At 39.0% G+C, this 26,029-nt stretch overlaps 2 protein-coding genes and 1 long non-coding RNA gene across 13 annotated transcripts in view; 1 reads left to right on the top strand and 2 right to left on the bottom strand.

The window, feature by feature from the left end:
* Snx14 (sorting nexin 14) overlaps nt 1-26,029 on the bottom strand; it is an 81,084-nt gene that overhangs the window by 54,797 nt on the left and 258 nt on the right. For 2 of the 4 annotated variants that reach the window (XM_006983705.4, XM_042281320.2), the window contains exon 1: nt 12,933-13,153. The exons of 1 other annotated variant lie outside the window; for it this stretch is intronic. In XM_006983705.4, coding sequence (XP_006983767.1) covers nt 12,933-13,153 — 221 coding nt within the window. Of the gene's footprint in view, nt 1-12,932; nt 13,202-26,029 lie in introns of those variants that run through there. One more of the 4 variants, XM_006983706.4, reaches the window with a different exon arrangement.
* Nucleotides 13,202-26,029, top strand: part of LOC143274087 (uncharacterized) — a 30,591-nt gene continuing 17,763 nt past the window's right edge. The window contains exon 1 of the long non-coding RNA XR_013052501.1: nt 13,202-13,712. This is a non-coding gene — a long non-coding RNA (uncharacterized LOC143274087). The remainder of the gene's footprint in view (nt 13,713-26,029) is intronic.
* Syncrip (synaptotagmin binding cytoplasmic RNA interacting protein) overlaps nt 15,840-26,029 on the bottom strand; it is a 47,469-nt gene continuing 37,279 nt past the window's right edge. For 5 of the 8 annotated variants that reach the window (XR_013052493.1, XR_013052487.1, XR_013052488.1 and 2 more), the window contains one exon: nt 19,457-25,718. The gene's annotated coding sequence lies outside the window, so the exon portion shown is untranslated. Of the gene's footprint in view, nt 17,819-19,456; nt 25,719-26,029 lie in introns of those variants that run through there. The other 3 variants (XR_013052494.1, XR_013052495.1, XR_013052489.1) reach the window with 1 other exon arrangement.

The following is a 26,029-nucleotide window of genomic DNA, read 5'->3' as shown; positions in this document are numbered from 1 at the left end:
TTTAGACAAAAAAAAAGGGGGGGGATGTGGTATTGTGTTCCCCGAAGTATTGTGTACTTTAATAAACTTACCTGGGGTCAGAGACAGAACAGCCACAATATTAAACATAGAGGTTAGGCAGTGGTAGCACATGCCTTTAATCCTAGCATTCCAGAGGCAGAGATCCGCCTGGATCTCTGTGTGTTCAAGGATACAGCCAAGCATGGTGACTCACACCTTTAATCCCAGGAAGTAATGGCAGGAGGCAGAAAGGTATTTAAGGTGTGAGGACCAGGAACTATAGCCTGGTTAAGCTTTTAGGCTTTTGAGTAGCAGTTCAGCTAAGAACCATTCCAGATTAGGACACAGAGGCTTCCAGTCTGAGGAAACAGGATCAGCTGAGGAATTGGCGGGGTGAGGAAGCTGTGGCTTGTTCTGCTTCTCTGATCTTCCAGTGTTCACCCCAGTACCTAGCTCCAGGTTTGATTTTATTAATAAGAACTTTTAAGATTCATGCTACATGAAAGTGGAACAGGAAATGAGCAGCAATAATGCTAGAAGTGAAATTCAGGTCAAAGAAAATGCAATTACAAATGAAATAGGTCCTTGTGGGAATGTGGACACTGCTATTGTTAAAGACTTTAGATAAGTAGGACTGAGGATGTAGGTCAGCTGGTAGAGTGCTTGCCTGGCATCCAGGAAACCCTGGGTTTGCTCTCTAACAGCACATAAACCAGGCATGCCTCTGATCCCAACATCTAGGAGATGGAAGTCTGCCTTAGCCAGCCTGGGCTCAAATGGTGACGGGAATATTAGCAACAAAGGGTGAAAACATCAGAGTGATTTTGGCAAAAATCTTTACATCTAAGGAAGTTTGGGAAATATTGTATGACAGTGAGTGAAAAACTGAAATCAATCCACATTTAGAAGCTTGGCCATTAGACACAGAGAAGAGATCCCATATACTAAATTCAAATTACTCTCTATTTACATTTATTGCAAAGAAATAAATAAGAGTGTGAACTATGTGAACTACAAACTAGTACCCTAGAGCTAGTACCCTAAAACTAGGGTACAATGAGCTTGGCCATTAGACACAGAGAAGATATTCCATATACTCAATTCAAATTACTCTGTTACACATTTTTTTTTTTGCAAAGAAATAAATAAGGTGAACTATGTGAACTAGAAACTAGTACCCTAAACCAAGGTTCAATCAGTCTTTTCCCCTCTCAAGCAATGCTCTCATAACTGACAGCTATGTATCTTCAAAAAAAAAAAAATGGCAATGAGAGAGAATGAAGTCACATTTTAGGGAGAACCCAGGAGAGTAAATGAAGAGATTTGTTGTTTGGTTTGGTTTCGTTTGGTTTGTGAATAGGGTCTCACTCTGTAGTGCTGGCTGACCTAGAACTTACTATGTAGACCAGCCTGGCCTCAAACTCGCAGATCCATGGGCCCCTGTCTCCCAAGTACTGAAATTAAACATATGCCCCACCACACCTAGCACAAGAAGGTGTTTGTTAGTAGTATATTCTCAATATTGTTCCGTGTTTCTCTGAGGCCTAGTTAACAGTATTCTGTTATTTAGTATTCTCTTGGCCAAAATTAGTACAAACTGAGTTTTTATTAGTTATTATCAAAAGTCCTAAGTGGCCTGGCAGATTGCTCAGTAGGCAAACGTGCTTGCCTCCTGATGGTGTAAGCATGATGACCTAATGTGATCCCCGGAAATCACACAAAGGTGGAAAGAGAGACCCAACTTCACAAAGTTGTCCTCTGACCTCCACACAGGTGCTGTGAGCTCCCATACACATCTACATACCTGACACATACACATACATACAAATAATAAATGAAATAAATAATACACAGTAAAGATGAAGGACAACTGCAAATACACAAGACAAGAAAAAAGAAAATATGAAAAGAGAGCACAAGTAAGTACTGAGTGATGCTAAGGAAATGATAAACAATCTCATGGAAGTCCTAGGAAGGAAAGTGACAGCATTACTCGGAGTCCACGCTGGCTGCAATACAGAGATTGGCCTTGTCTAGGAACACACTGGCTATGTCAAAGCTGTTACAATAATCTAGGAGAGGAGATAAGGACCCTCACCAAGGAAAAGACAGAGAAAAAAGGAGCTGATTCTTTTGACAAACAGAAGAAAAATGTAAAAGACTGAAGTAGCTGGTTAGGTATGAACAAAAAGGAAAGTCTTCAAGAAACAAATCAGTCTTTGGACTGGCCAAGTTTCAGGTGTCCTAGCATGTGCCACAGAAAAATGGCCTACAAATGGCTATATATGGTAACTCTTTACAGAGAATATTAGTTAAAAACAAAGGGTTAGAAATTAGGAAAAAAAAACACTAAAGTCACAGGAATATATGACATGACCCAGTAAGAAAAGGAAGAGTTTAAAAAATACAGAGAGGAAGACTTTAATCCCAGCAATTGAGGGTTGGAGAGATGGCTCAGAGGTTAAGAGCATTGGCTGCTCTTCTAGAGGTCCTGAGATCAATTCCCAGCAACCACATGGTAGCTTCCAACCATCTATAATGCGATCTGGTACACTTTTCTGGCATGCAGGCGTACATGCAGGCAGAACACTGTATACATGATAAATATAATAAAAAGGAAGGAAGGAAGGAAGGAAGGGAGGGAGGGAGGGAGGGAGGGAGGAAGGAAGGAAGGAAGGAAGGAAGGAAGGAAGGAAGGAAGGAAGGAAGGAAGGAAGGAAGGAAGGAATAATCCCAGCAATTGGGAGGCGGAGGCAGACAGATCTCTGTGAGTTCAAGGCCAGCCTGGTCTACAGAGTGAGTTCTAGGACTAGCTCCAAAGCTACAGAGAAACCTTGTCTTAAAAAAAAAAAAATACAGAGGGCTGGAGAGAGGTCTCAGCAGTTAAGAGCAGAGACCCGAGTTCCATTCCCAGCAGCTCACTACCTGGCTCTGATCTGTCTATAACATCAGTTCCAGGGGATCCAGCATCCTCTTCTGGTCTCCTTGGCTATAATGTGTGTGATATACATAAACTCACATAGGCATACAGACATACATGTTAAAATAATATTTTTTAATTTTTAACTAAACATAGAGAAGAAGCTAAGCGTAAGCCAACAAGCTGTATTCCTCCATGGTTTCTGCTTCAAGGTCCTGCTTGAGTTCCTCCCCTGCCGTCCCTCAACGATGGACTGTAGCCTGTAAGCTAAAATAAACCCTTCCCCCATGAGTTTGCATTTGATTTTACCAAGGCAGTGAGGAGACTAGACCCACCTCCCTGACTCAAGATTCGGACTGTGTCAAGTGAGTAGACTGAAAGCTGCTGAAGTGGACTAGCTGAAGTAGTAGGCCGTGAGATCTGCGTTAACAGGACTCCAAACTCTAAACTGTACATGACAACAGAAGAGGACGATGGCTAGGGGGGCAGTAGAGGAGTCAGGACACCAGGACTGACTGAATGAGAAATGCACACTAGTCAACAGTACAACTTTTCATTTTACTTATTTATTTAAAAACAGAGTCTTAGTCCGGAGGTGGTGGTGTACACTTTTAATGCCAGAACTTGGGTGGCAGAGGCAGTCTGATCTCTGGGAGTTTGAGGTTATACTGGTTTACAGAACAAATTCAAGGATAGCCAGGGCTACACAGAGAAACCCTGCCTCGAAAAACCAAAAAAAAAAAAAAAAAAAAGTCTTGCTACAGAGCCCAGAACCCAAAGCCCAGGCTGGCCTTAAACCTGTGGTCCTCCAGCCTCAGCCTTCTGAGTGCTACCATCACAAGATATTTGAGTCTTAGGAGTACTTTCTAATGACAGCAAGGTCCACTGTATGGTCATACAAATGGGAGGCTGAAGAGTCATCTTGATATAGACTAGATTATCTGATAGTTCCTCACTCAAGCACTGAGGTCACCTAGTTTGATAACAGAATTTAAAACAAAAGCCAGTCTTGTATAAATGAGTCCAGCTGACCTGGAGAATGTCCTCAATGAGAAAACAGATAGGAAGTAAGCTCAAAGACTTGTGCTTCCTTGATAGAGTAAGCAGTACCAGACTTGTCTTCCCATCACAAAGAACCATGAAAGTAGATGAAAGACATGTGGCAACTATTTCTCAGCAAGGCAGACAGCACCCCGGGGCTGGGACCCATGAGAGAAGGGAAGCATCCTGCTGGGCTTCATGTGCATCCCAGATTCTTCCCTCATATCTCTCCACTTGCAAAAGAGATTGTAAGACCCAGAGCTCAGAATTTGAGGGATGCAGCAGCTAAGATGGGAAAAAAATGTGGAAATGGTAATATCTTATTTATAGACAGTGACCAAGTAAGTCAAAAGGTCAGGCCACCCAGCTAGTGAAACCACCTGACTGCCATGCTCTGAATTCTACACCTGAGAAACATCCACTCTGTGCCTATTACTAACCATGCTCTCGCCCACTGGTAAAAGGAGCCCGTTGCCCAGCCTGACTATGTGAGTTAGATCCCTGGAACTCATACAGTGAAGGAGAGAACTGTCTTCCAAAAGCTATCCTCCCCGTGGAGGGTGTGTGTGTGTGTGTGATATTGTGTTCGCCAAAATATTGTGCACCTTAATAAACTTATCTGGGGTCAGAGAACAAAACAGCCACTAGATACAGAGGCCAGAAAATGGTGGCACACACACCTCTAATCGTACCATTCCAGAGGCAGAGATCCACTTGGAACTCTGTGAGCTCAAGGCCACATTGGAAACAGCCTGGCATGGTAACAAGAGCCTTTAATTCCAGGAAGTGATGGCAGAAAGCAGAAAGGTATTTAAGGCGTGAGGATCAGGAACTTAGAGCCTGATTAAGCTTTTAGGCTTTTAGCAGCAGTTCAGCTGAGATTCATTCTGGATGAGGACTCAGAGGCTTCCAGTTTGAGGAAACAGGATCAGCTGAGGAATTGGCGAGGCGAGGTGACTGTGGCTTGTTCTGCTTCTCTGATCTTCCAGCATTGACCCCAGTACCTGGCTCCAGGTTTGTTTCTATTAATAAGAACCATTTAAGATTCGTGGTGTGTGTGTGTGTGTGTGTGTGTGTGTGTGTGTGTGTGTGTGTGTGTTGTACAATAAATGAGTGAAAGTTCTCACTCAGTAATTAAACATTAATACCCACCCCTCGGAAAACCACTATGGCTCCAGTGTTTACAAAATGTCTATGAAGCCTTTCCAGTTCATGCTTCACCTTCCTAAATTGTTTCCTTTATTCAAACTTCCCATGGAACTAAAGAAGTACACTCTACATCTAAACAAAAAAAAAAAATTAAGTAAATCTTACATTTGTAAGTAGCAACTATACCCATTTCCCCAAAATCATTCCAACCATGTATAATCCAAATTTAAGATTAATGAATAATTACAGCATATTAAATATAAATATATATATTTAGCATTCCCACGTGATATCGATGAAGTGTTCACATCATATATCAACCTGATTTCTGTAATAAATTATATAAACATTTAGAAATTAATCACTGAGAAATAAACACCATTAATAGTCTCATGTCTCTTCAGGTTATCAAATTTAATTTGGTACCTAATTTAGAAAAAAAAAAGAAATTTTTTTAGAGTGCTTTTGAGGGCTGGAGAAATGGCTCAGTGATTAAGAGCACTGGCTGCTCTTCCAGAAGACCCAGGTTCAATTCCCAGCACCCACACTGAAGCTCATAATTGTCTGTAACTCCAGTTCCAAGGTACCTGACACCCTCATGCAGTCAAAACACCAATGCACATAAATAAAAATAAAAAATAGAGTGCTTTTGAATTCTAAATTACAACTTAAGAACTGTAGAACCCACTACTAGTTACATGCCTGTGGTCTTGGTTACCTGGAAGGCTGAGGCAAAAGGAGGAGTTTGGGGCTAGCCTGGAAAATACAGTAAGAGCCCCATCTCTTAAAATAAAAAAAAAAAAATCCTGTAGCAGGAAGTTCCCAGCCTGAGCTACATAGAGAGTTCAAGGTCAGCTTGGCCTACCTAGCCTGAGGCCCTGCCCAAAAAAAAAAAAAGTCCTATACTTAGAATGAATGACAGTAAACTCTACATTCATTAGTGCTAGCTATAACTAAAGTCAACTAGAACAAAGACATTAAGATGAAACTTTCTAGCCAGGTAGCATCTGGCAGTGTACAGACAATTTCGCTGTAGCACCTTCTGAGACGAACCCCAGCACAGCACTATTGTCATCAAGAAGCTAGAAAAAATACCCACAATGCACAGGAAAGCCCCCAACAACAAGGAATTATCTGGCTCAAAACAAGCTCAGCATTCCAAATGCTAGGGGAATAAAAAGAAATTCCAAGTGCACAGCAAGGAAACTGTAAAGAACAAAAAACAATAGGAAGGACAACAGCAGCAAGCAAACTTACCAAATATAAGCTGATTCTTAGAAAAAATAGTAATGTAAACCAACCTCTAAAGGAGTCTATTTACAAGTACTAGAAAATCAGTTTTACTTTTTTGTTGTTGTTTTTGAGACACAGTTCTTCTGTGTATCCCTGACTGTCGTGGAACTCACTCTGTAGCCCAGGCTGGCCTCGACCTCAGAGATCACCTGCCTCTGCCTCCCCAGTGCTGGGACTATGTACTTGCCACCACCGCCTGGGAAAACCAGTTTTTCTTTTTCAGACTTAATTCACTTTATTTTTCTTGTATAAAAACTCTTTTGTGGTGGCCAGAGCTGGAGCCTGGGTCCTCTGAACAGAGACTCTGGTGTGGGTTTTCGCAAGATGGTCATTGAATTCCTGGTAAGGAGACATAGTGAACACAGTCTCTTTCTAGAGGTCAGGGGTCAGGTAGCCGCAGGTCTTAGAGGTGGCATCAAAGGTGGTGGCTTTGGCAAAGTTGCCCAGGGTGGCAGTGCAGCCCCTGGATGATGTGTAACGGCCATCAATACCAGCCATCATCAGTAGCTTCTTGGGCACAGGAGCAGAGACAATGCCAGTGCCTCTGGGACAGGATGAGACACACCAACACAGAGCCACAGGGCCCTGCTTTTATTGCAGTCCCTAAGGCTGGAATGTTTGTTTGTGGATGTATACATGTGACTGTAGTATATGCACGCTTATACCCATAGAGGGATGCCAGGGGAGGGAGTCAGGTGTCCTCCTCTATCACATCCTACCTTATTTCTTTGAGACAGGGGCTCTCCCTGAACTTGAAGCTCTCCATTTTGGGTTCTATTTTTTTTTTTTTTTTTTTTTTTTTTTTGGAGACAGGGTTTCTCTGTGTAGCTTTGCACCTTCCTGGAACTTGCTTTGTAGACCAGGCTGGCCTCGAACTCACAGAGATCCACCTGCCTCTGCCTCCCAAATGCTGGGATTAAAGGCGTGCGCAACCACCCCCCCACCCCTCATCCACCCCCCACCCCCCCCACCCCTACCCCCCCACCCCGCTTTTGGTTCTTTTTGGCTAGGCTAGTAGCCCCAGCCATCCTCTTGTGTCCATTTACCTCAGTGCTGGGGTGATGGGCATGGGACTAAGCCTGGCTTATCAGAGGAGTTAGGATCTAAACTGATGATCCCCACATATGCATAACGAGCACTCAACCACTGAGCTATCTCTACAGCTCCTCTAGTGCCCTGCTGCATTTTTTTTTTAGTCACAGAATTTTTAAAGATTTAAGTGTATGCATGCATATGCATGACAACGTGAATGAGGATATGTACACATGTATGTACAAGTGCCCATAGAGGTCAGAAAAAGATGTCAGATCTCTTAGAGCTAGAATTTCAGGAGTTTGTGAGCTGCCCAATTTTTGGTGCTCGTATCCAACTCTGGTCCTCATAATAGAGCAGCAAGTGCTATTAATAGCAGAGCCATCTTACCGCATTCCCTCTACAGGTTTAAAGGACTGCCTTATCTGCCACTACTCACAGGTCCTTTCTGTGCCTCATCCAACCTCTCCACCCAGTCAGTTCTTCCACGTCCTTCTCCAGGGTCTAGCCTGGGACTTTCTGCACCTCATCCAACCTCTCCACCCAACCAGTTCTTCCACAGTCTTCTCTAGGGTCCAGCCTGGTACTTTCTGAACCTTATCCAACCTCTTCACCCAGCCAGATCTCCCACAATCTTCCCTGGGGTCTAGACCTGTGGATCTGCTGACCCTGCCAATCCATGCATCATCCCCAACCTGCCAGTTCCAACCCTGGTCATACATCCAGTCCTCTGGCCTTGTCTGGTCACCCTTGTGGGATTGACAACAAAATATTTTTAGCTGAAGAGAGGAATGAGCACAGCAGAGAGACTGTTAAAAAAAAAATACAAAGGCATAAATATTAAAATACAAAGTATCATTGAGAACACAAACAATACCACCAAACATAACAACAGGATGAGTACAAGTAACACACACTTGTCCATAATAACTTTAAATATCAATGGTTTTCATTACCCAATAAAAAGACACAGGGTGATTGAATGGATCAAGAAACAAAATCTACCTATTGTCTACAAGAAATCCATTTTAGCTTCAACAATAAACACCTCACAGAGTAAAAGGATAGACAACAGTAGCCCAAATCACAGCAGAAACCAATGAAATATAAGCAAAGAAAACAATATAAAGAATCAACAAATCTAAGACCTGGTTCTTTGAGAAAATAAACAAGATTGACAGATTGCCCAAAAGAAAGAATGAGAGGACCCACGCTGACAGAATCAGAAATAAAACAGTGAAACATTATTAAAAACATCAGAGAAATTCAGAATATTATAAGGAAATATTTTCAAAATATGTATTCTATTAAGCTGGAAAACCTAAAAGAAATTGATGAATTTCTAAATTCAGCCAAATCACCAAAATTAAACCAAGAAGTCAAAAAACCTAAAAAGACCCATAACAAATGAGGTGATTAAAATAGGAAAAGCCTTCCAGCTTAAAAAAAAAAAATTGCAGAACCAGATGGATTCACAGCAGAATTCTACCAGACTTCCAAAGGCCAATCCTTCATAAATTATACAAAAACAGAAGGAGCACTTCCGAATTCCTTCTGCAAAGTCACTAATTACTCTAATACCCAAACCAGGTAAAGACAGCAAAAAAAGAAAACTACAGGCCATATAATCTTAGATGGAGGGGTGGGGGGTGGGGGCAAGACCTGCTCAATAATATGCTTGCAAACAGAATACAGACAAATATCAAAAAGATTATACACCATAGCCAATTTAGCTTTTTCCCTAAAATTCCAGCAATGGTTCAACACATGCAAGTCAATGAACGTAATAAACCACATAGATGGACAAAAATCACATGATCATCTCAACAGACACAGCAAAAGCCTTTGACAAAATTCAACATGCCTTCACGATAAAAGTCCTAGAAGACGTAGGGCTAGAGGGAACATACCTCAACACTGTAAAAGCTATCAAGGGGAAGCCCACAGCCAACATCCTCCTAGATGGAGAAAAGCTTCCAGCAAGCCCACTACGGTCTGGAACAAGACAAGGATGTCATTATCCCTGTGCCTTTTCAACGGCGTGCTCAAGTGCTGGCTGCAGCAGTAAGGCAAGAAAAGGAAACTAAAGGGATACAGACAGGGAGAGAAGACATCCAACTATTCCTATTTGCAGATGACGTGATGCTATCCACTAGAGATCCCAGAATTGTTACTAAAGAGCTTCTAGAAATGATGAACAAATCCATCAATGTGGCAGGATACAGAATCAGCTTGCAAAAATCAACAGCTTTTCTACACACTAAGAAGAAACATACAAAGATCACAGACACACTCCCACTCACAATATCCTCAAAATAAAATATCTAGGAATAAACCTAACTAAGGAAGTGAAGGACCCCTACAATGAAAATTAAGCTCTGAAGAAAGAGATAGAAAAAGGCATTAGAAAATGAAAAGGTATCCCATGCTCATGGATTGGTAAAATTAATATTGTGAAAATGGTCATTCTATCAAAAGTTATTTACAGATCAAATGCAATCTCAATCAAAATCCCCTTCTCATTCTTCACAGAAGTAGAAAAAAAAACTATCCTAAAATTCTTATGGAACCGCAAAAGACCCTGGAAAACCAAAACAATCTTGAGAAAAAAAAAATGTGGGAGGGATTACAGTTCCACATCTTAGGATATATTACAGTCATAATAATAAAAACAATATGGAACTGGTACAAAGATAGACAAATAGACCAAGAGAACAAATCAAAGACCCAAACCTGAGTACATGTAACTTCAGTCATTTAATATTTTACAAAGATACCAAAAATAAACTGCACAAAAGAAAGCATTTTTAACAAATGGTGCTGGGAAAACTGGATGTCCAAATGCAGGAGAATGAAATTAGACCTGTATCTAGCACCTTCCAAAAAAATTAATTCCACATGGATAAAAGACTTAAATCTGAAACCTGAAACTGCTAGAAGAAAACAGTACCCTGCAGGATATAGGTATAGAAAAGAACTTTCTCAATAGGTCTCCATTTGCCCAAGAGGTGAAGGCCAACAATTGGTAAGTGGAACTTAAAAACTAAAAGGCTTCTACCCAGCTAAGAAACAATCAGCTGGGTAAGGAGGACGCCCACAGAGTGGGAAAGAATGTTTGCTAGCTATAATCTCACTGGGAATTAATATCCACAATATATAAAGGACTCACAAAAAAAAAAAAAAAAATCCAAAAATGGACCTGAGACCTGAACAGAGAATTCTCAAAAGAAAAAAGGAAAATGACTAAGAAATATCACAAAAAAAAAAAAAAAGTTCATCATCCTTAGCAATTAGGAAAATGCGAACCCACACAACTTTGAGATTTCATCTTAACCAGCCAGAACGGCAAAGACCAACAAAACAGCTGACAGCAAATGCTGCTGAGGCTGTGGGGAAAAGGGAACCTTCATCCATTGTTGGTGGGATTGCAAACTGGTGCAGCCAGGAGAGAAAGGAGTGTGGAGAAGTCTCAAAAAGCTACAAGTAAAGCTGGGCAGTAGTGGCACATACCTTTAACCCCAGCACTCAGGAGGCAGAGGCAGTCAAATCTCTGTGAGTTTGAGGTCAGCCTGGTCTACAGAGTGAGCTCCAGGACAGCCAGGCCTATTAACACAGAGAAATCCTGTCTCAAAAAAAAAAACAACCAAAAAAAAAAAAAAAAGTCTTAGAGTAAATGAACCTATTAGTGCGTATTGGCAGAAAGGACCAGGTTTTCTCATATGACATTCCAAGGACAACCTAATAATACAAAGCATATGTTTGTCTGTCTCTTTCTCTCTCTCACATACACACAGCAGTACACATGTTAAAGAAAATTTATAAAAAAAGTACATTATTCACTCTGTTCTGTACCCTCCCTAATACTTTTCCTGAAAGAGGCTCTCTAACCATTTATTTAAAGACAGCACTGTGGAGGCTGGAGAGATAGTCTATGGTTAAGTATACAGGCCGCTCTTCCAGAGAATGAAGGGTCCAATCCAACACCCACATTCTCTAACTTCAGTTCCAAGAGATCCAAGGCCCTTTTCTGGCCTCCATTGGCACTGCATGCACATGGTACAGACTTATCTGCAGGCAAAACACCCATTTACATAAAATAATAAAATAAAAAGACAGCACTATGATATTTAAAGTCACATTAGCTGATTCAACAATAACAAATGGGAAAAGAGTATGCCAAAACAGTTTCACTCATAAACATGCCCACTCAGAGATAAAAATATATGTGTACTTTCTCCCTTTTTTACATAATACAAAATTCATGGTACAGATCCCATGTCACATACACCAGACAGCATTTTATGATTTAGCAACATATAATATTAGATGCTATGACTTCCTAAGTTGATGACCTCAGAATGCTAGTTCAATATGCTCTCAACTAATGACTGTCCCACCTTAGAGAGGAATTACACTTAAATTCCTGTTGAAGAAAGTTGAGGACAAAACTTAAATCCTGTAGTTTACATTTAGTTCAATTGAACCTGTCAGTCTAGCTTGGAATGCCTTTCAGAGGACGGAATGGTAGTAATTAACAATTTTTACTGTTTAAACGATCTCACTTCTTCCACAGTCCAACAAATACCTCACCATCACAACCCAGGCACTTAAAAAAAAAAAACATAGTAATCACTACTTAAGTCTACTTACTTCAGCTCCAAATCAACAAACAAAGCCACCAGGAAAAGAAAACAAAAACTGCTGTCACAGTCACGGTAAATGGTTAGCCTTAGTGAAAATACTAAGTTAAGTCTCTTGTGTGTGCTTTCCACTGTTATGCTTGCTGATGAACTACTTCAAAAACAAAATGATTGCTCGAAACATCAGAGGAAACAACATGATGTTCTTAAGTATACATCTTTTCTACTACCCCATGCACCGATACTACTTCTGGAAAGGGCAAAACTAAGGAAATCTACAAGCTTCAGGGGCGGGACCTGACCTCAAATTTTCAATTTAATCATTTTAACTTTTCAGAATATTTCATCTCTTAACAAGAGCGAGAGAAACAAGAATATTGTAGATATGTGATGGGTATTATTTCGCTTTCTGATTTCGGATCAAAAATCTTTAAGACAGATGAAACTGTGGCTACCAAGGTGTGTGCCCGCGAGTGTGTGCATGTATAATACTGCAAGAGAGAAGGGTTCCGCCTGGGACTGCTGCTACAACAGGACTTTAAACCCTCCCTCCTCCGGTGACTGAATCGCCTTTTACCATCTCGAATTGAGGTGGCTATACATATTTCGGTTCTGAAAAAAATAGGCGACAAAGGCCCAGATTTTGAGAAATGGTCAGAAAAGAAAGGTTCAGGGCTAGGTAACCTCGGAGGATGCCCGGCCCACGGGCAGTCGGCCAGCCCGCATATCCGGGTGCGACCTCGGCCGTCCCTCCCGAGGCCACTGTGCGGAGTTGGCTCTCGCCCGCTGTCAGCAGCCCGCAGCCCAGCACAGCCCGCGGGCTCCCGAGCGGCCTCCGCGGGGCCAACGGCAGGTACCTGTTGAGGAGCAGCGAGGCGGCGCTGAGGCAGAGCAGCAGGAAGCAGAACAGCGGGTACTGGCGGCAGATTTCGCGCCCCACGTCCAGCCGCAGCCGCTGCTTCAACCTCCCCGCGATCGTCCGCATCCAAGACCCCATCTCGGTCCATGCAGCGGAGGACGTGCCGCCCTCAGAGGCCGAGGGGGAGGACACCCCCACCGCCCGGCGGCGGATCCACATAGCCACCCACCACCCAGCTTCGCCTCTAGTCACAGCCGCACCAGGCCCCGCCCCGAAACCCTCGCCGCGCGTGCGCAGCCACCGCCCCCAACATACGCAAGGCCGCAGTAGGTCCACCGCCGCCACCCTGCGGGAGGACCCGGGCGTGCTCAGACCGAGACATACTGGTCCGGCCACCCACTGGCTTATCCGGAAGTCCGGGAAAACCTAGACCGTCGAGACTGGCAGGATTACAAAAGAGTGTAAGGAGGTTACCTATGCACAGCACCCAAGTGCGGCAACCGAAGCCCTCTGGGAAGTGTAGTCCGTATAGCGTACCCTGCCGCCCCACCCTTTCGATTCTTGTAGCCACGCCTAAGGGAAAGGAGTGAAGGAGACCTTGCAGTCCGTTTTTTTCATAGGGGATCAAACTGGGGATTATGACAGTGGGGAGAGAAACAGCCCACCTGGCCGCCACCCACTGCAGAACACCAACGTCTTCGCCATGTCACTACCAAGGTGGACCCAGAATCACCTCACCAGGCAGGCTTAGTCACAAACCCGTGTAGGATGGAAGCAGGTTGGTAAACTAGGTACTCCCTTTTAGAATCTCATTCTAAATTTTAATGTTCGTATTCTGTAGTAGCTAAAAATCCAAGCACCGTGCGAAGCATTTTAACTTATACATTATCCTCATAGCGTAGGTGTTCTAGTTTCAACTATGGTATAGCCACATTGCTGGAACAAACAAGATCCTACTCCGGATCGCTTCTGATGAAAGATTTCATGGTATCCTAACGCTGGCAAGTGCCATCATGTAACCTGTCATCTCTCATGCCTAGAATGTTAACCCTCCAAGGCAGGGAAACAGAAGCTCCTTATACTTTTTTTTTTTAAGTGTGTGCAGCTTCATCAATATTTCCTCAACATTCTGAAAAGGTGGATCATCCTTAGTGACTTGTTTCCTTTTCAGCAAGCACTATCCTTTCTTCCCATTATTACTGCTAAGCATTAAAATTTCATTGATCTCCTTGTTCTTAAAATTAACACGTTTCCCTAGCTTCTTCAGAATTAGCTTTGATATTACTTATGGGCCAAAGGACATTAAATAACTCAAAATACATACCATCTTTGTAGATGGTAGTTAACATTTCCAGTGGTAAAGTATGCCTGTCACCATTAACTACTCTTTAAATATTATAAACTCATTCAAACCTTAAAACTTGTTTCAAGGCAATATTAACATTAATTTCACTCTTGTAACTTTACACTATAACTCCATAGGGCATGGTAAATCACTGTAATCCTAGCACTTAAGGCAGGAAGATCAGTAGTCTCAGGCCAGCCTAGAACACATAGCAAAGACCCTATCTCAAATCAAAAGACCACAGTGGAGTGTTTGCTAAATATGTGAAAGGTCTAGTCTCCAGAACTACAAAATATTCCTGTTTTTTTTTTTAATAGAAGCACACTAGGGTTAATACCAAAATAGAAAATAATTTAGAAAAGGTTATATTGAATTAATCTTTATTTATCCTTTAAGTGCTTGATATGAATCTAAGTAGTTTGAACTAGTTAGTCACTTATCTGGCAAGATCTTTGCTGGTAAACATCTGGTAAAATATTTGATTCCAAGGCTTATTCTGAAATTAATTTGACCAAGAGCCAGCATGTACTTTCAAAAATGTTCACAGTTCTATTCAAATGAGACAACTTCCCAACATTTGTCTAATTTCTTTGTAGGAGCAATTAGAATGAACTAGGGAATTTTCCTATATTGAAAATTAGAAAACTGAAATTTCTCCATACGAGTATTTTTGGCTGTAATAAGGATTGAACTTTGTCTCCAACACAGTAATCAGTGCACAACTAAGCTAAATACCCTGATTCTTTAAAATCCACAAATAAAATCAAGAGGATACAAACATCTAAGAAAATTAACCTTTATTAAATGCTGCTTCTTCAAAGTGTACTATTCACTTTACACTTGTCTATAAAATGTCATTCTAATCTTAAGCTCCCTAGTGCAACTATGGAAATGTCTTGCCTAAGTTACTTAACAGTTAACTTACCTACTTCAGCACCTGAATTCTCATCTCATTATTTAAAAAAATGGATTTAATGAAGTGTGAAGATTAAATTGCGTGAAAAGTGCTTATTAAACATTACACATTAATACAAGGAATGTTTTGGATTTGAAATCATGAAAATTAAAGCCTAATCCACCGGTCTAGATAAAAACATGAAATCTCTAGAGAAGTTTATCCACCTCCCACCGAATCTAGGCAGTCTATTTTGGTGGTCTCTGATCCCACAACTATTAAACACATGAAACGTGTACTGTAGGTGTAAAATACAAAGCAAAACCAGAATGTTTTTAATCCCAAAATTTAGAACTTGAATAGTTTGAAAGTTTCTTTTTATTGGAAGAAAATTCAAAATATGCCCTGGACTATTACCATAGGCTGTGCAAGGTCACTACTATGTTAAGATTTTTGCAACATTGTCTCACACTGAAGCTAGGCTGGTCTTGAACACTTGACAATCACCCTGCCTCAACCTCAAGTGCTAGGATTACATGCATAAGCCACAATGCTCAGCAAATGTGAATTTGTTTTTATAAATAATGCAACTGTGTACTAGAGGTGTGTTTAAAAACTATGATAATCCATCTAAAGGCCCATAGACATCAAACTTCAATAGTATGTCCATTATTTTAACGAATATTTATTGAATAGCAAATAAGTGTAAGGCACTGTGCTAGATGTGGTGGAAGATACAATGAGTTAATAGTTGAGTTTCTGACCTCCAAAGGCTTACAATCTAGTGAGGGAGACAAGTCACACAAAGATGTAATGTATAAATAATACAGGGCAGATTTAAAGGCTATAATAGTTTTTTTCCCCCTAAACAACAGGTAATGGGGCAATTTTTAATGGGTCAGGATCTTGAAAAGCCTCTGGGAAGATACTTGCACAAACAGCAATTATGTTTATTCTCACTTAAATTTCATAATTAATCACTAGGAAAATTTAAATAAAATACCTAACGTTTCCACTTAATTTAAACCTGATTTCTCTCATCCTCCAAGCATATCCTATAGTGTACCGGAGTTTGAGGTAGTACTAAGTCCCAGTTCACATTACATGTACTTTTTTAAAGACAGTATCCAGCCTTGAACACGCAGCAATCTTCCTGCCTCAGCCTCCTAGGGCTGTAATTACAGGCAAGAGACACAATGCCTTGCTCATGTGTACTTACTTAATCATGATGCTAAATGAAAAACACATTTTAACATAATTCTATCATGTGCACAAATTGGGCACATGAGGAAGAGAAGGGTAATAGCATACTCTATCCCTAGAAGCCAGTCCCTCCCTTCAGACTCATCACAGGAGTTACATTTATTTTAAAGCCCCCTCCCTACTCAGTCATAAATCATTAAAGTATTTTTACTCATTTTTTTTTACAATTTTAAATTTATTCTCAATATAGTCTTTCTCCCTGAAACCTATAACTATATATCAACATCTGAATATAAAAATCTACACACAAAAAAAAGTATACTTCAAGTCCTTAAAAAACTAACTAAAATGCAGATTTAATTCACTCATGAGAAACGCAGTCATTTTGAGAGCTCTGAGGTGTTACTTTCAGCCAGGTGATGGTGGCACATGCCTTTAGTCCCAGCACTTGGGAGGAAGAGGCAAGCAAAAGGATGAGTTCAGGACACACCGGTACACAAAGGGAGTTCCCGGATAGCCAGGGTTACACAGTTAAACCCTGTCTCAAACACCACCACCACCAAAAAGTGTTACTTTCATATTTAACATTTTTGTGGTATTGAGGTAAACCTCCATTTAGGAAGAAACCAAGAACTACCACTTTACAGAATCAGTGGCTCAAGTATAGATACTCCCTGGGTAAATTAACCTACCACCACCAAAACTCTATGCCCATCTAGGGTTAGCACCAGAAAATTTAATATTTCACATTTGTTGATTTATTTCTACCTTATAACAAGCTAGCTTCTAAAATCTGTTATGCAATTAAGTGTGATTCATAACTTTAGAAAATGTAACTGCCTGGCAATGGAGAACATATCAACTCACCTACTTAAAAAGTACTAGATTGGAAAAGGCACTTATAATCTATTATCACTAACTTGTGACAAGATTAACAATGTATATTTGTCTTATTTCTTAAACAAGTAAAATACTCTATATTAACACTTGTCATAAAAAAGAAAAATGTTTACTGTATTACTTCAGATGCTTAAATGTCTACATATGCTATCTTTGCAGTTTAAATATTTAACACAAAAAGTATTTTATAAGTTTTTAACAGTTCTTACCCTATCAGTATTTCATACATCTTAAAGCACTTTGAGCCAAGTGTGATGGCAGTGTGTAATCCAGTATTCAGGAGGCAGAGGACTGCTACAAGTTTGAGGACTTTGTGGTGTACATAGTGCTTCCTTAGACCAGCTATGAAACTGGACAAACAAACCCAAAGGGGGGCTGCAGGAACTTTGACATGGGACTTATAGACCATCCCGCAATTAGGCTTTTGGTGTACCAAATGTGGTGGCTCACAGCAGGAATCCCAGCACTTGGAAGAAGAGCCACTGCCTCGAGCTTGAGGACATCCTGGTTACACAATGGCTAGACTGGGCCACAGTATGTCCTTGACACAAAAACAACAAAAAATAGTAAATTTTTCTTAGATTAGTATTTTAATTATAGTTCTACTAATAAGGATTTAACTAAATAATTTAAATAAGTTTTTACCTTTCCTTTAAAAAATGGGTAAGTCTCTTCTCATTAAAAGAAATCCAACATAGTATATCCACATTTAAATTTTGAATCAAGTTATTTTGGAAATTTTTGTTGAAAAGTATTACTGGAAAACTTAAAATGCAGTTACTATTTAGATGTGTGCTTCTTTGATTAACATGCACACAAGACTAGGAAGATTCTAATTTTTAGTGAAATCAGTCTGACGGCCTACACTCAAGAGAGTTAGGAGCTCTGCAGATTTTCCAGGTGCTTGGATAACAGTTCAGTTACTTCTACTGTAGATGTGCACAAGTGCACACACTGAATAATGTAGAATTCAACTTTTATTTCTTGAGGCTAAATAGCTAAGCTTTCTTAACAATGCTTACAGAATTGATGATGCTATCAGTGATGGAGCCATTCTGTGGGGACTCATTACTTCAACTTGAGACCTGTACTGCCACTATCCCTAACAGACGCTTCCAAACACTAGGTCTTCAAGATGTTGAAAACACAACTGACAATTATTTAAATGTATAGTCACGGGCAAATTCCAGTTGTTTCCTGTTGTTTTTGTTTTACTTTCCCTGTTACTGTAAAGAAATCATGGAAAACTAGGGATGTAATTAGCACATGAACTGCAAGAAATTCAATTTAAAAAGTATCAGTAATAATTTAGGTGGTTCTGAAGATTCAAGTAAAATTCTGCCACGTTTTAAAACTATGGCTTTCCTCTTGGATACCTTTAGGTTTACAAAGTGCTTCTTTTTCCCCCTCAAAATAGACAGCATACATAACACACATGAAAAACCCACTTAATTGCCCAAGAAAGCAATGTCAGATTCTCAGACTTATGTTCAAAGTTTTGATATGCCTGTAAGACTTTTGTCTGAAGAAGGTAGTTTGAAGTGTAGCACAATTCTGAAACATGAAAAACATTAATGTAAGGGGCTGGAGAGGTGGCTTAGCAGTAAAAGAGCACTGGCTGCTCTTCCAGAGAACAAGGGTTAGATTCCCAAACACATATAGAAACTCAAAACCATCTGTAACTCCAGTTCTAGGGCATAGGGCATGTCACCCTCTTCTGGCCTCCTCAGATATAGCATGCACATTTTGGACAGACATACATGAAGGAAAAACTATAAACATACAAAAAATTTTAAGGTTATCCAAAAGCAGATAGTAATTGATGCATCCATGACTAGTAAACTGGAGTCTACTTAAACTTGCAGTTTCCATTAAGTGGCCTGCATTTAAAATTACAAAGTGCTGTTGTCTAAAACTGTATTTTTTACTCTCTTTAGAAATGTAACATATCTGACTAGGTGTGGTGATATAATAAAAGTACTCTGATATGTAGAGACAACTAGGAGCAGATTTACACATAATACAGAAATCAAACAAGCCTTGAACTTAAAAAATACTTATGATATAAAGCTGTACTATAAACAATGGAAAATAAGTAGGAAAAACAAAAAAAAAAACAAGTTGTGATAAGAGGCTGGAAAATTATGAAGTGCGAAGAGTACTTTTTTTTTTTTTTCCCAAGACAAGGTTTCTTGTCTTTGTAGACCAGGCTGGCCTCAAACTCAGAGATCCGCCTGCCTCTGCCTCCTGAGTGCTGGGATTAAAGGTGTGTGCTGGGAGATGAGGGAAAAAGTGTGGGGGTGGTTCAAGACTGATTTCAGTAACAAGGAAACACTACAAAGGCTAAAAAGCTTTCACAAATACCCAGGTTTTGTGTAAGGATGCAAACATCCTGTTAATAGCTACGAAAAAATTAGTGAGAAGAAACCACACTTAAATGTCCATCACTCTAATACTAGAAAACTCAGCAGAAACAGGTACAGCTCAAATTATTGAGTATGATAAGTTTCAATAGACATTGTTTATTCTGTGTGAGGGGAGCAGTTACTGATATTTTTGGGACAGAGCATGTTAACTTGGAGGTGTTGTTTAACCTATATTTGTTTAGAAACATCCTAATTACCAAAAAAATAAAGGTTGGTCCAGGTATGCTAGCATACGTATTTAGTCCCAGCACAGAGGATGTCAAATCTCTTGTGGATTCCAGCACAGCTTGGTCTAAACAGAGGGATCCAGGCTAAGCAGGGCTATATAGTGAGACTCGGTCTCAAAGACAAAATGAAATGAGAGGTTCAGCCTTAAATTTCCAGATCAGGCTCAATAAATTATCACCATTGTATTTCATGAAAATTGTCTACAACCTCATATTTGAAATAAACATATCCTAGAAATTAAAATACACAATTTCTATAAGAATATTAGCTGGCATTTACATGACATGTCAACTCCCAACTCAAACATTATCACAGCAATTTAGGAAATTTAGAAGTAACAGCAATGCTCTATGGCTTGATCATTTTCCTTTAAAAAGGACTAGATATTAGCTTCCTTACTGAAAAACTCTTTCCCTGAAGAGCAACAAGGGAACAGCAATGTACAAGTTCATGCTGATTAATGAATAGCCTTCCCAATAAAAAGCATAAAAAGATTAGGCAGGAAGTCTGATTAAAATGCAAGAAGCTACATGTCACAGAATATGAACACTACACTATCAATTTAATACCATGTTGTCTTCAGCAGGCATGAAGACTCGAGTTTGGGAATTAAGTATGTAACTATACATAGCTGCTTCTAATGGTTCCGATGACTAAAAGGTTTTACTGATTTCACCTAAAAATACTCAAGTTGGTGGGAATTATTTAATTCATTGGAACCATGACTATTTAGAAGCAATCAAGTATTTTGCTTAATCAACCTGTATATTGTCAGTTTGTGTGAGAAATGAAAGTATAGGCCAATCAGTCGGAGAATGAGAATCCCTATGAATATAAATACACCAGTCCAACTGTCAGATATCCAAGTTCCCTCTTTAGTTTCCTGGTGTATGTACACCTACAGACTGAGCTAACTGAGCTTTATGGAAGAATGAGTAAGTTCTATTAGCAATGAGATTTTTATATTCAAAAATCTTAATTCAGTAAAATAAAAATCAGTATTTAGTATCATAACCCTAACTTAATGATCTGGAAGTCCCAAGAATAACCTTAAAAATGTCCAGGTTTAAAGAAAAAAAAAATTAAGGGATTACTCTTTAATCAGTGTAAGAGCAATATAAATAAACATATTCCAGAGAAGACAAAAGAGCACTAATCAAATCCCAAAATATCAAATCTGAAAGCTACCTGCAACAGCAAAAAACTGAAGCCTCATTATCTGGTAAAATATGAAAGTTGCAAAATGTAAAAGAAACAACTCAGTGCTTTTCTAAATATTGTGAAACCCTATGTTAAAATGTTCTGAACCTTTGGTCTTATTTCTAGACACTTCAAAATAATCTGCTTTGCTTAGTGAAGTACCAATCTGTGTAATAAAATGTCCTTTAGGATATATTTAAACATTCTAGGTGCTAGTTTTAAGTTCAGTCTTTCCATGTACCCCAGGTTAACCTCCTATTGTACAGGTATTGGGATTATAGGCATGCACCAAGATTCAGCACTGGTAGTTGATTTTTGGTTTTGAGACAGTTTTTCTGTCTAGTCCTGGCTGTTCTAAAACGTTCTCTGCATATCAGGCTGGTCACCTGATCCATCTGCCTCTGCATTCACTACCATGCCCAGATCTCCCTAGAGATAACTATAAAGTGATTGTAAGATGAGATATCTTAATAAATCTAGTAGTACTTTCCATGATGTACTCTACTAGCCATTTCGATTTTAAAATTCAGCATTTACACCCAACTACACAGAAAATAAAGATTTTTCTCCTGCAAAAGTTATAGAACTGAAGCTCCTACATACTTTGTACTTACTGAACTATACATACAATTGCATTTTCCAAGGGAGGCAAAAGGCAAGGCCTCTTGGTTTGAAAAAGTAGGAAGGGAGAAAACTGGGGTGAGAGTTGTAAAACCACTTTTTTTTTTTTTAAAGATTTGTTTGTTTATTTATTATGTATACAGTATTCTGCCTGCATGCCCTGCAGGCCAGAAGAGGGCATCAGATCTCATTATAGATGGTTGTGAGCCACCATGTGGTTGCTGGGAATTGAACTCAGGACCTTTGGAAGAAGAGCCAGTGCTCTTAACCTCTGAGCTATCTCTCCAGCCCCGTAAAACCACTTTTTAAGGTCTATGACTAATCAAAAGTGAATACTGTCTAAGTGTTCATGAGTCCTATCATTAAGTGTTATTTTTCTCTGCTCCTAATCTGAAAACAAAACCTGAATAGTGATTTTTTTTCCTCAGAGGATTTGCAGTTAGCTATCTCAATGGATTAACAAAATTTATCAGTATTTCTCTCATAAATACAAATAAGTAACCATCAAACAAAAGAAAAACTAGAAGCATAAAAATAACCAGGTGGACTCTTTTTCAACTTACTGGATATTATCAACTCAAAATTCTCCCATTTAAGATTAATCAATGGTTGAGTCCAGAAGTCCACAGCTGACTACACTATATTAATTATACATCTGTAGATATTGCAAAGGTGGTGACCTCACAAGAGAAGGGACTCACCACAGGTCTTTCTTGATCAGTAGTGAATTAGAACCTGTGAACAGCTATGGTCTGATTTAAGACAGTGAGGCCCCTCTTATAATTTAAAATATAAGACTGACCTAGACAGTGCACTTGAAATCCCACATCTGCCTCTAGATTATCTTACTTTCAGAGTACCTGTGTCTTAATCTTCATGCTTAAAAACTGAATAAAAATATTTTAGTAAATTCAACTCTACTATATAAAAAAACAAAAAGAAACAAAAACCCAATACAGACAAGGCATGGTGGCACTGACTTTTAATTCCAGCAATCAGGAGGGAGAGGCAGAAGATCTGAGTTCTTGACCAGTCTGGTCTATATAGTTCTTGACCAGCCTCTATCTCCAAAGTGTGTGTGTGTGTGTGTGTGTGTGTGTGTGTGTGTAAACTCTCAGTAACAAACTCAACACTTGATGGTGAAAGCAAAATAAGCCAACTGAGAGAGTCAAGACTATTCCATAAAGGGGAGTAAGTTAGGACCTATACTTGAATCCTGCAAAGAGGTTGGAGAGTCTGAATGAAACTGCTTAAATAAAATTAAATGTATCCAAGTATCTCTGAAGTTGAGGGAAAAAAATGATTCCCGACTATCAAACAAGAGCAAGGTATAATAGTTACCTTCCCCCATGAATAAGTGTTTCAAGGTCATGAAGCATTTCTCAAAGTAAAACCTGAAAAAAAATTCAAATGGAACTGAAGCACTAGCTACGGAATTCGGCAGTACAGTTTAATTTAAAAAAAAAAAAAAAAATCTCACAATGTATTAGACAAGTGAGTAATGAGAAGCCACCAAGAAGGTTATCCTTATAAAGGTAACCAGAAACTCAAGAGAAGGGCGAAAAAATCAAGTCACAGCTCTTTAGTAACTGCAAAGGCATCTACCTAGACAAATGGTGATACATTAAGGGTCGGACCTATTTTGGCAAAGTAGAATTGTACATTATATACTATACTGTTTTGACTATCTTCAGTCTACTGACAAGGTAAATAACAGTGTCAACAGTTCTGACATTAAAAAAAGACAAAAGTAAAACCAAAAAAGTAATTACAAGATGAAGGCAAAGCAAAGTATTCTGTGCTGTTTACTTACTTTAGGCCATACTTTTGCTTTTGTGCCTCACTATATCCTCCAGGATGGTATCATGTCAATTCAATCCTGTCTAAGCCTGAGGGCTGACATTACAGATGTGTACTTTAAGCTCAACATGTGTTTTTTCTAGCAGTAACAATAAGCACATAACTAGCATGAGCAAAATTCTTCAACAAAGGGGAAATACTGTTTAGACATAGTAATTAAAAGAGATTTAAAAAAAAAAAAAAAAAAGCCAGGCATGGTGATGTACATCTTTAATCCCAGCACTTAGAGGAGACAGAAGCAGGTAGATCTGATTTTTAAGGCCAGCCTGGTCCACAGGTGAATTCTAGGGCAGACAGAGCTACAGAGAAACCTTGTCCTAAAAACAAAAACAAAGAGGTTAAACATCCCTACTAGAACTGCTGAAGTTGGGCACTGGAATATAGGATTCATATCCTGTGCTATTTAAGTGCTCTCCAAGAAGTTTTATGTTATTATCAGTGAGAGTGGGTGCCGAGTGCAGACTTCATATATGTAAGGTCATGAATTCCATCTTCAGTACCAAAGGAAATAGTACTATTCAAGATAAACTGTCAATTATAAACACAATAAACATGAATACCATCTTTACTCAAAACTAAAGTCTCTTTATGATCTAACTTTCTTTTCCTATCACTTGGTAGATTAGAAAGGCTATTCATGTAGATGTAGCTATTTTTTACCAAGTTATATTTAAAAGTATAGAAACTATTAAAATCAGTACCAATACTTCATAAATAAACATGAAGAGTTTTCTGTAGCATAATACACTTAAACTGAACACTATCGTGAAAGAAAATTGATAAAATGGATTTTCAGAGGGTCACTGCTAAGGATGACGTTTAAGCATTCTTTTCCCCTCCAATTTCAAATTAGGAAAATGTAAATAGTGACTTTCACACAAATATTTGAAAATTTATAAAAGACATAAAGCATTTAAATCGTACTACATCTGGTCCTGCAACTGAAGGTAACACTATTCATAATTTTTGTAAAGTCATATTGACAATTTAAATATGGAAATTCATAACCTTAATTTGTAGGATGGCAACATCATGTTAGCATTTAAAAGGATTCTAAATGAATTTAACAATACAACAAATTACCTGAATATCTACAAAGGGAAAAGTGCTTAAGATTGTTTTTGATCTGCCTGCATAGCACCATTACTCAGATGCCCTGCCCTCAAGGAGCTTCCATTCTATTTTAGCTTCCAGGCTAAAATAAAATAAACATGATCATAACTAGGCAACTTAAGCAAACTGATCAAAAAACAGTAAGTCATAGAAACTGAATGATTCTAGTATCTTCTCTCTAAAGCCTTTACTTTACTTGATGCTCCTAAACGCTAAATGGATTTTCAGGAACCCAATAAGTCCGCTAAAATTTGTTTAATTTTATAAAAATAAATATAACATCAGAAGGCATGGTAAAATTTAAAGTAATGCTTTTGCCCTTAATAATTCTGAAGCACTCTCAAGAAATAATTTTTTTACTAACATGTGAGTACTATTTCAAAAGGAAAAAAAAAGTAAACTCTATTACCCAATACTACACTATACATACACGTTGACTGTAGAACAGAAGGTAAGTGTAATATACAAACATATACATGAACTTAGCTTTTGTTCTCTTACGTTTTTGTCCCGAGGGACATTCAAAATAAGTGAGAACAAGTAATGTATACCCTTTTCTAATTCATCATGGCATATTAAATAATTTCAAGCAATTACAAGTGGAGCTCCTACCTCTTCAAGCTTCTGCCTCAACCTGTATAGCTGGGATTGTAAGATGCACCACCTGGTATGGCTGACTATTCTATAGCCAATATAAATTCTGATATTCTCTTTAGGTTTTAAATAATGATATATATGCCTTCATGTTTGGCAAATTTGCCCTTCAAATAGTACAATACCTCTATTTCATAAATGTCACAACTACTCAAATTTCATCTCATTTTAAAGTTACCACCATTAAATGATCCCCAAGACAAAGGAATGTCAGGATTTCTGTGAGATGCCATGTAGAATCTAATTTTCCCATAAATCGTGTATTACTGTTAGGAGTCTTATTTTACTCAGCAATCTGTAGTAATGGCCTGTCTACCCAAATCCTTTTGACTTCTTTCCCTGAAAAAGCAAAAACTGATGTAACTTTTCTCCAAGTTGAAATTCCATCACAATAATCCTTTCAGAATAGTTTAAGGAAATCACAATACATAAAAATTACATGTAACCTTTGTAATTCTCAAATCAGAAATCAAGTTTAAATTATAGTAATAAACTAAGTAATTTAAGCCTGTAAAAAGCAATTCTGTAGTGACCCTGTTTTTATCACAACTAAATTTATTGTGTCAGAAATACACTTGAAGACAATCTCTAAATGGCTTCCAATTTACCAGGACTTCCCCAATCATAAGTCTTAAAATGATATTCTCATC

This window comes from Peromyscus maniculatus, chromosome 7 (assembly GCF_049852395.1).
Source record: "Peromyscus maniculatus bairdii isolate BWxNUB_F1_BW_parent chromosome 7, HU_Pman_BW_mat_3.1, whole genome shotgun sequence".
Classification (NCBI taxonomy): Eukaryota; Metazoa; Chordata; class Mammalia; order Rodentia; family Cricetidae; genus Peromyscus; species Peromyscus maniculatus.
Note: the sequence above shows the minus strand (reverse complement) of the source record. Positions and strands in the feature narration are given on the sequence as shown.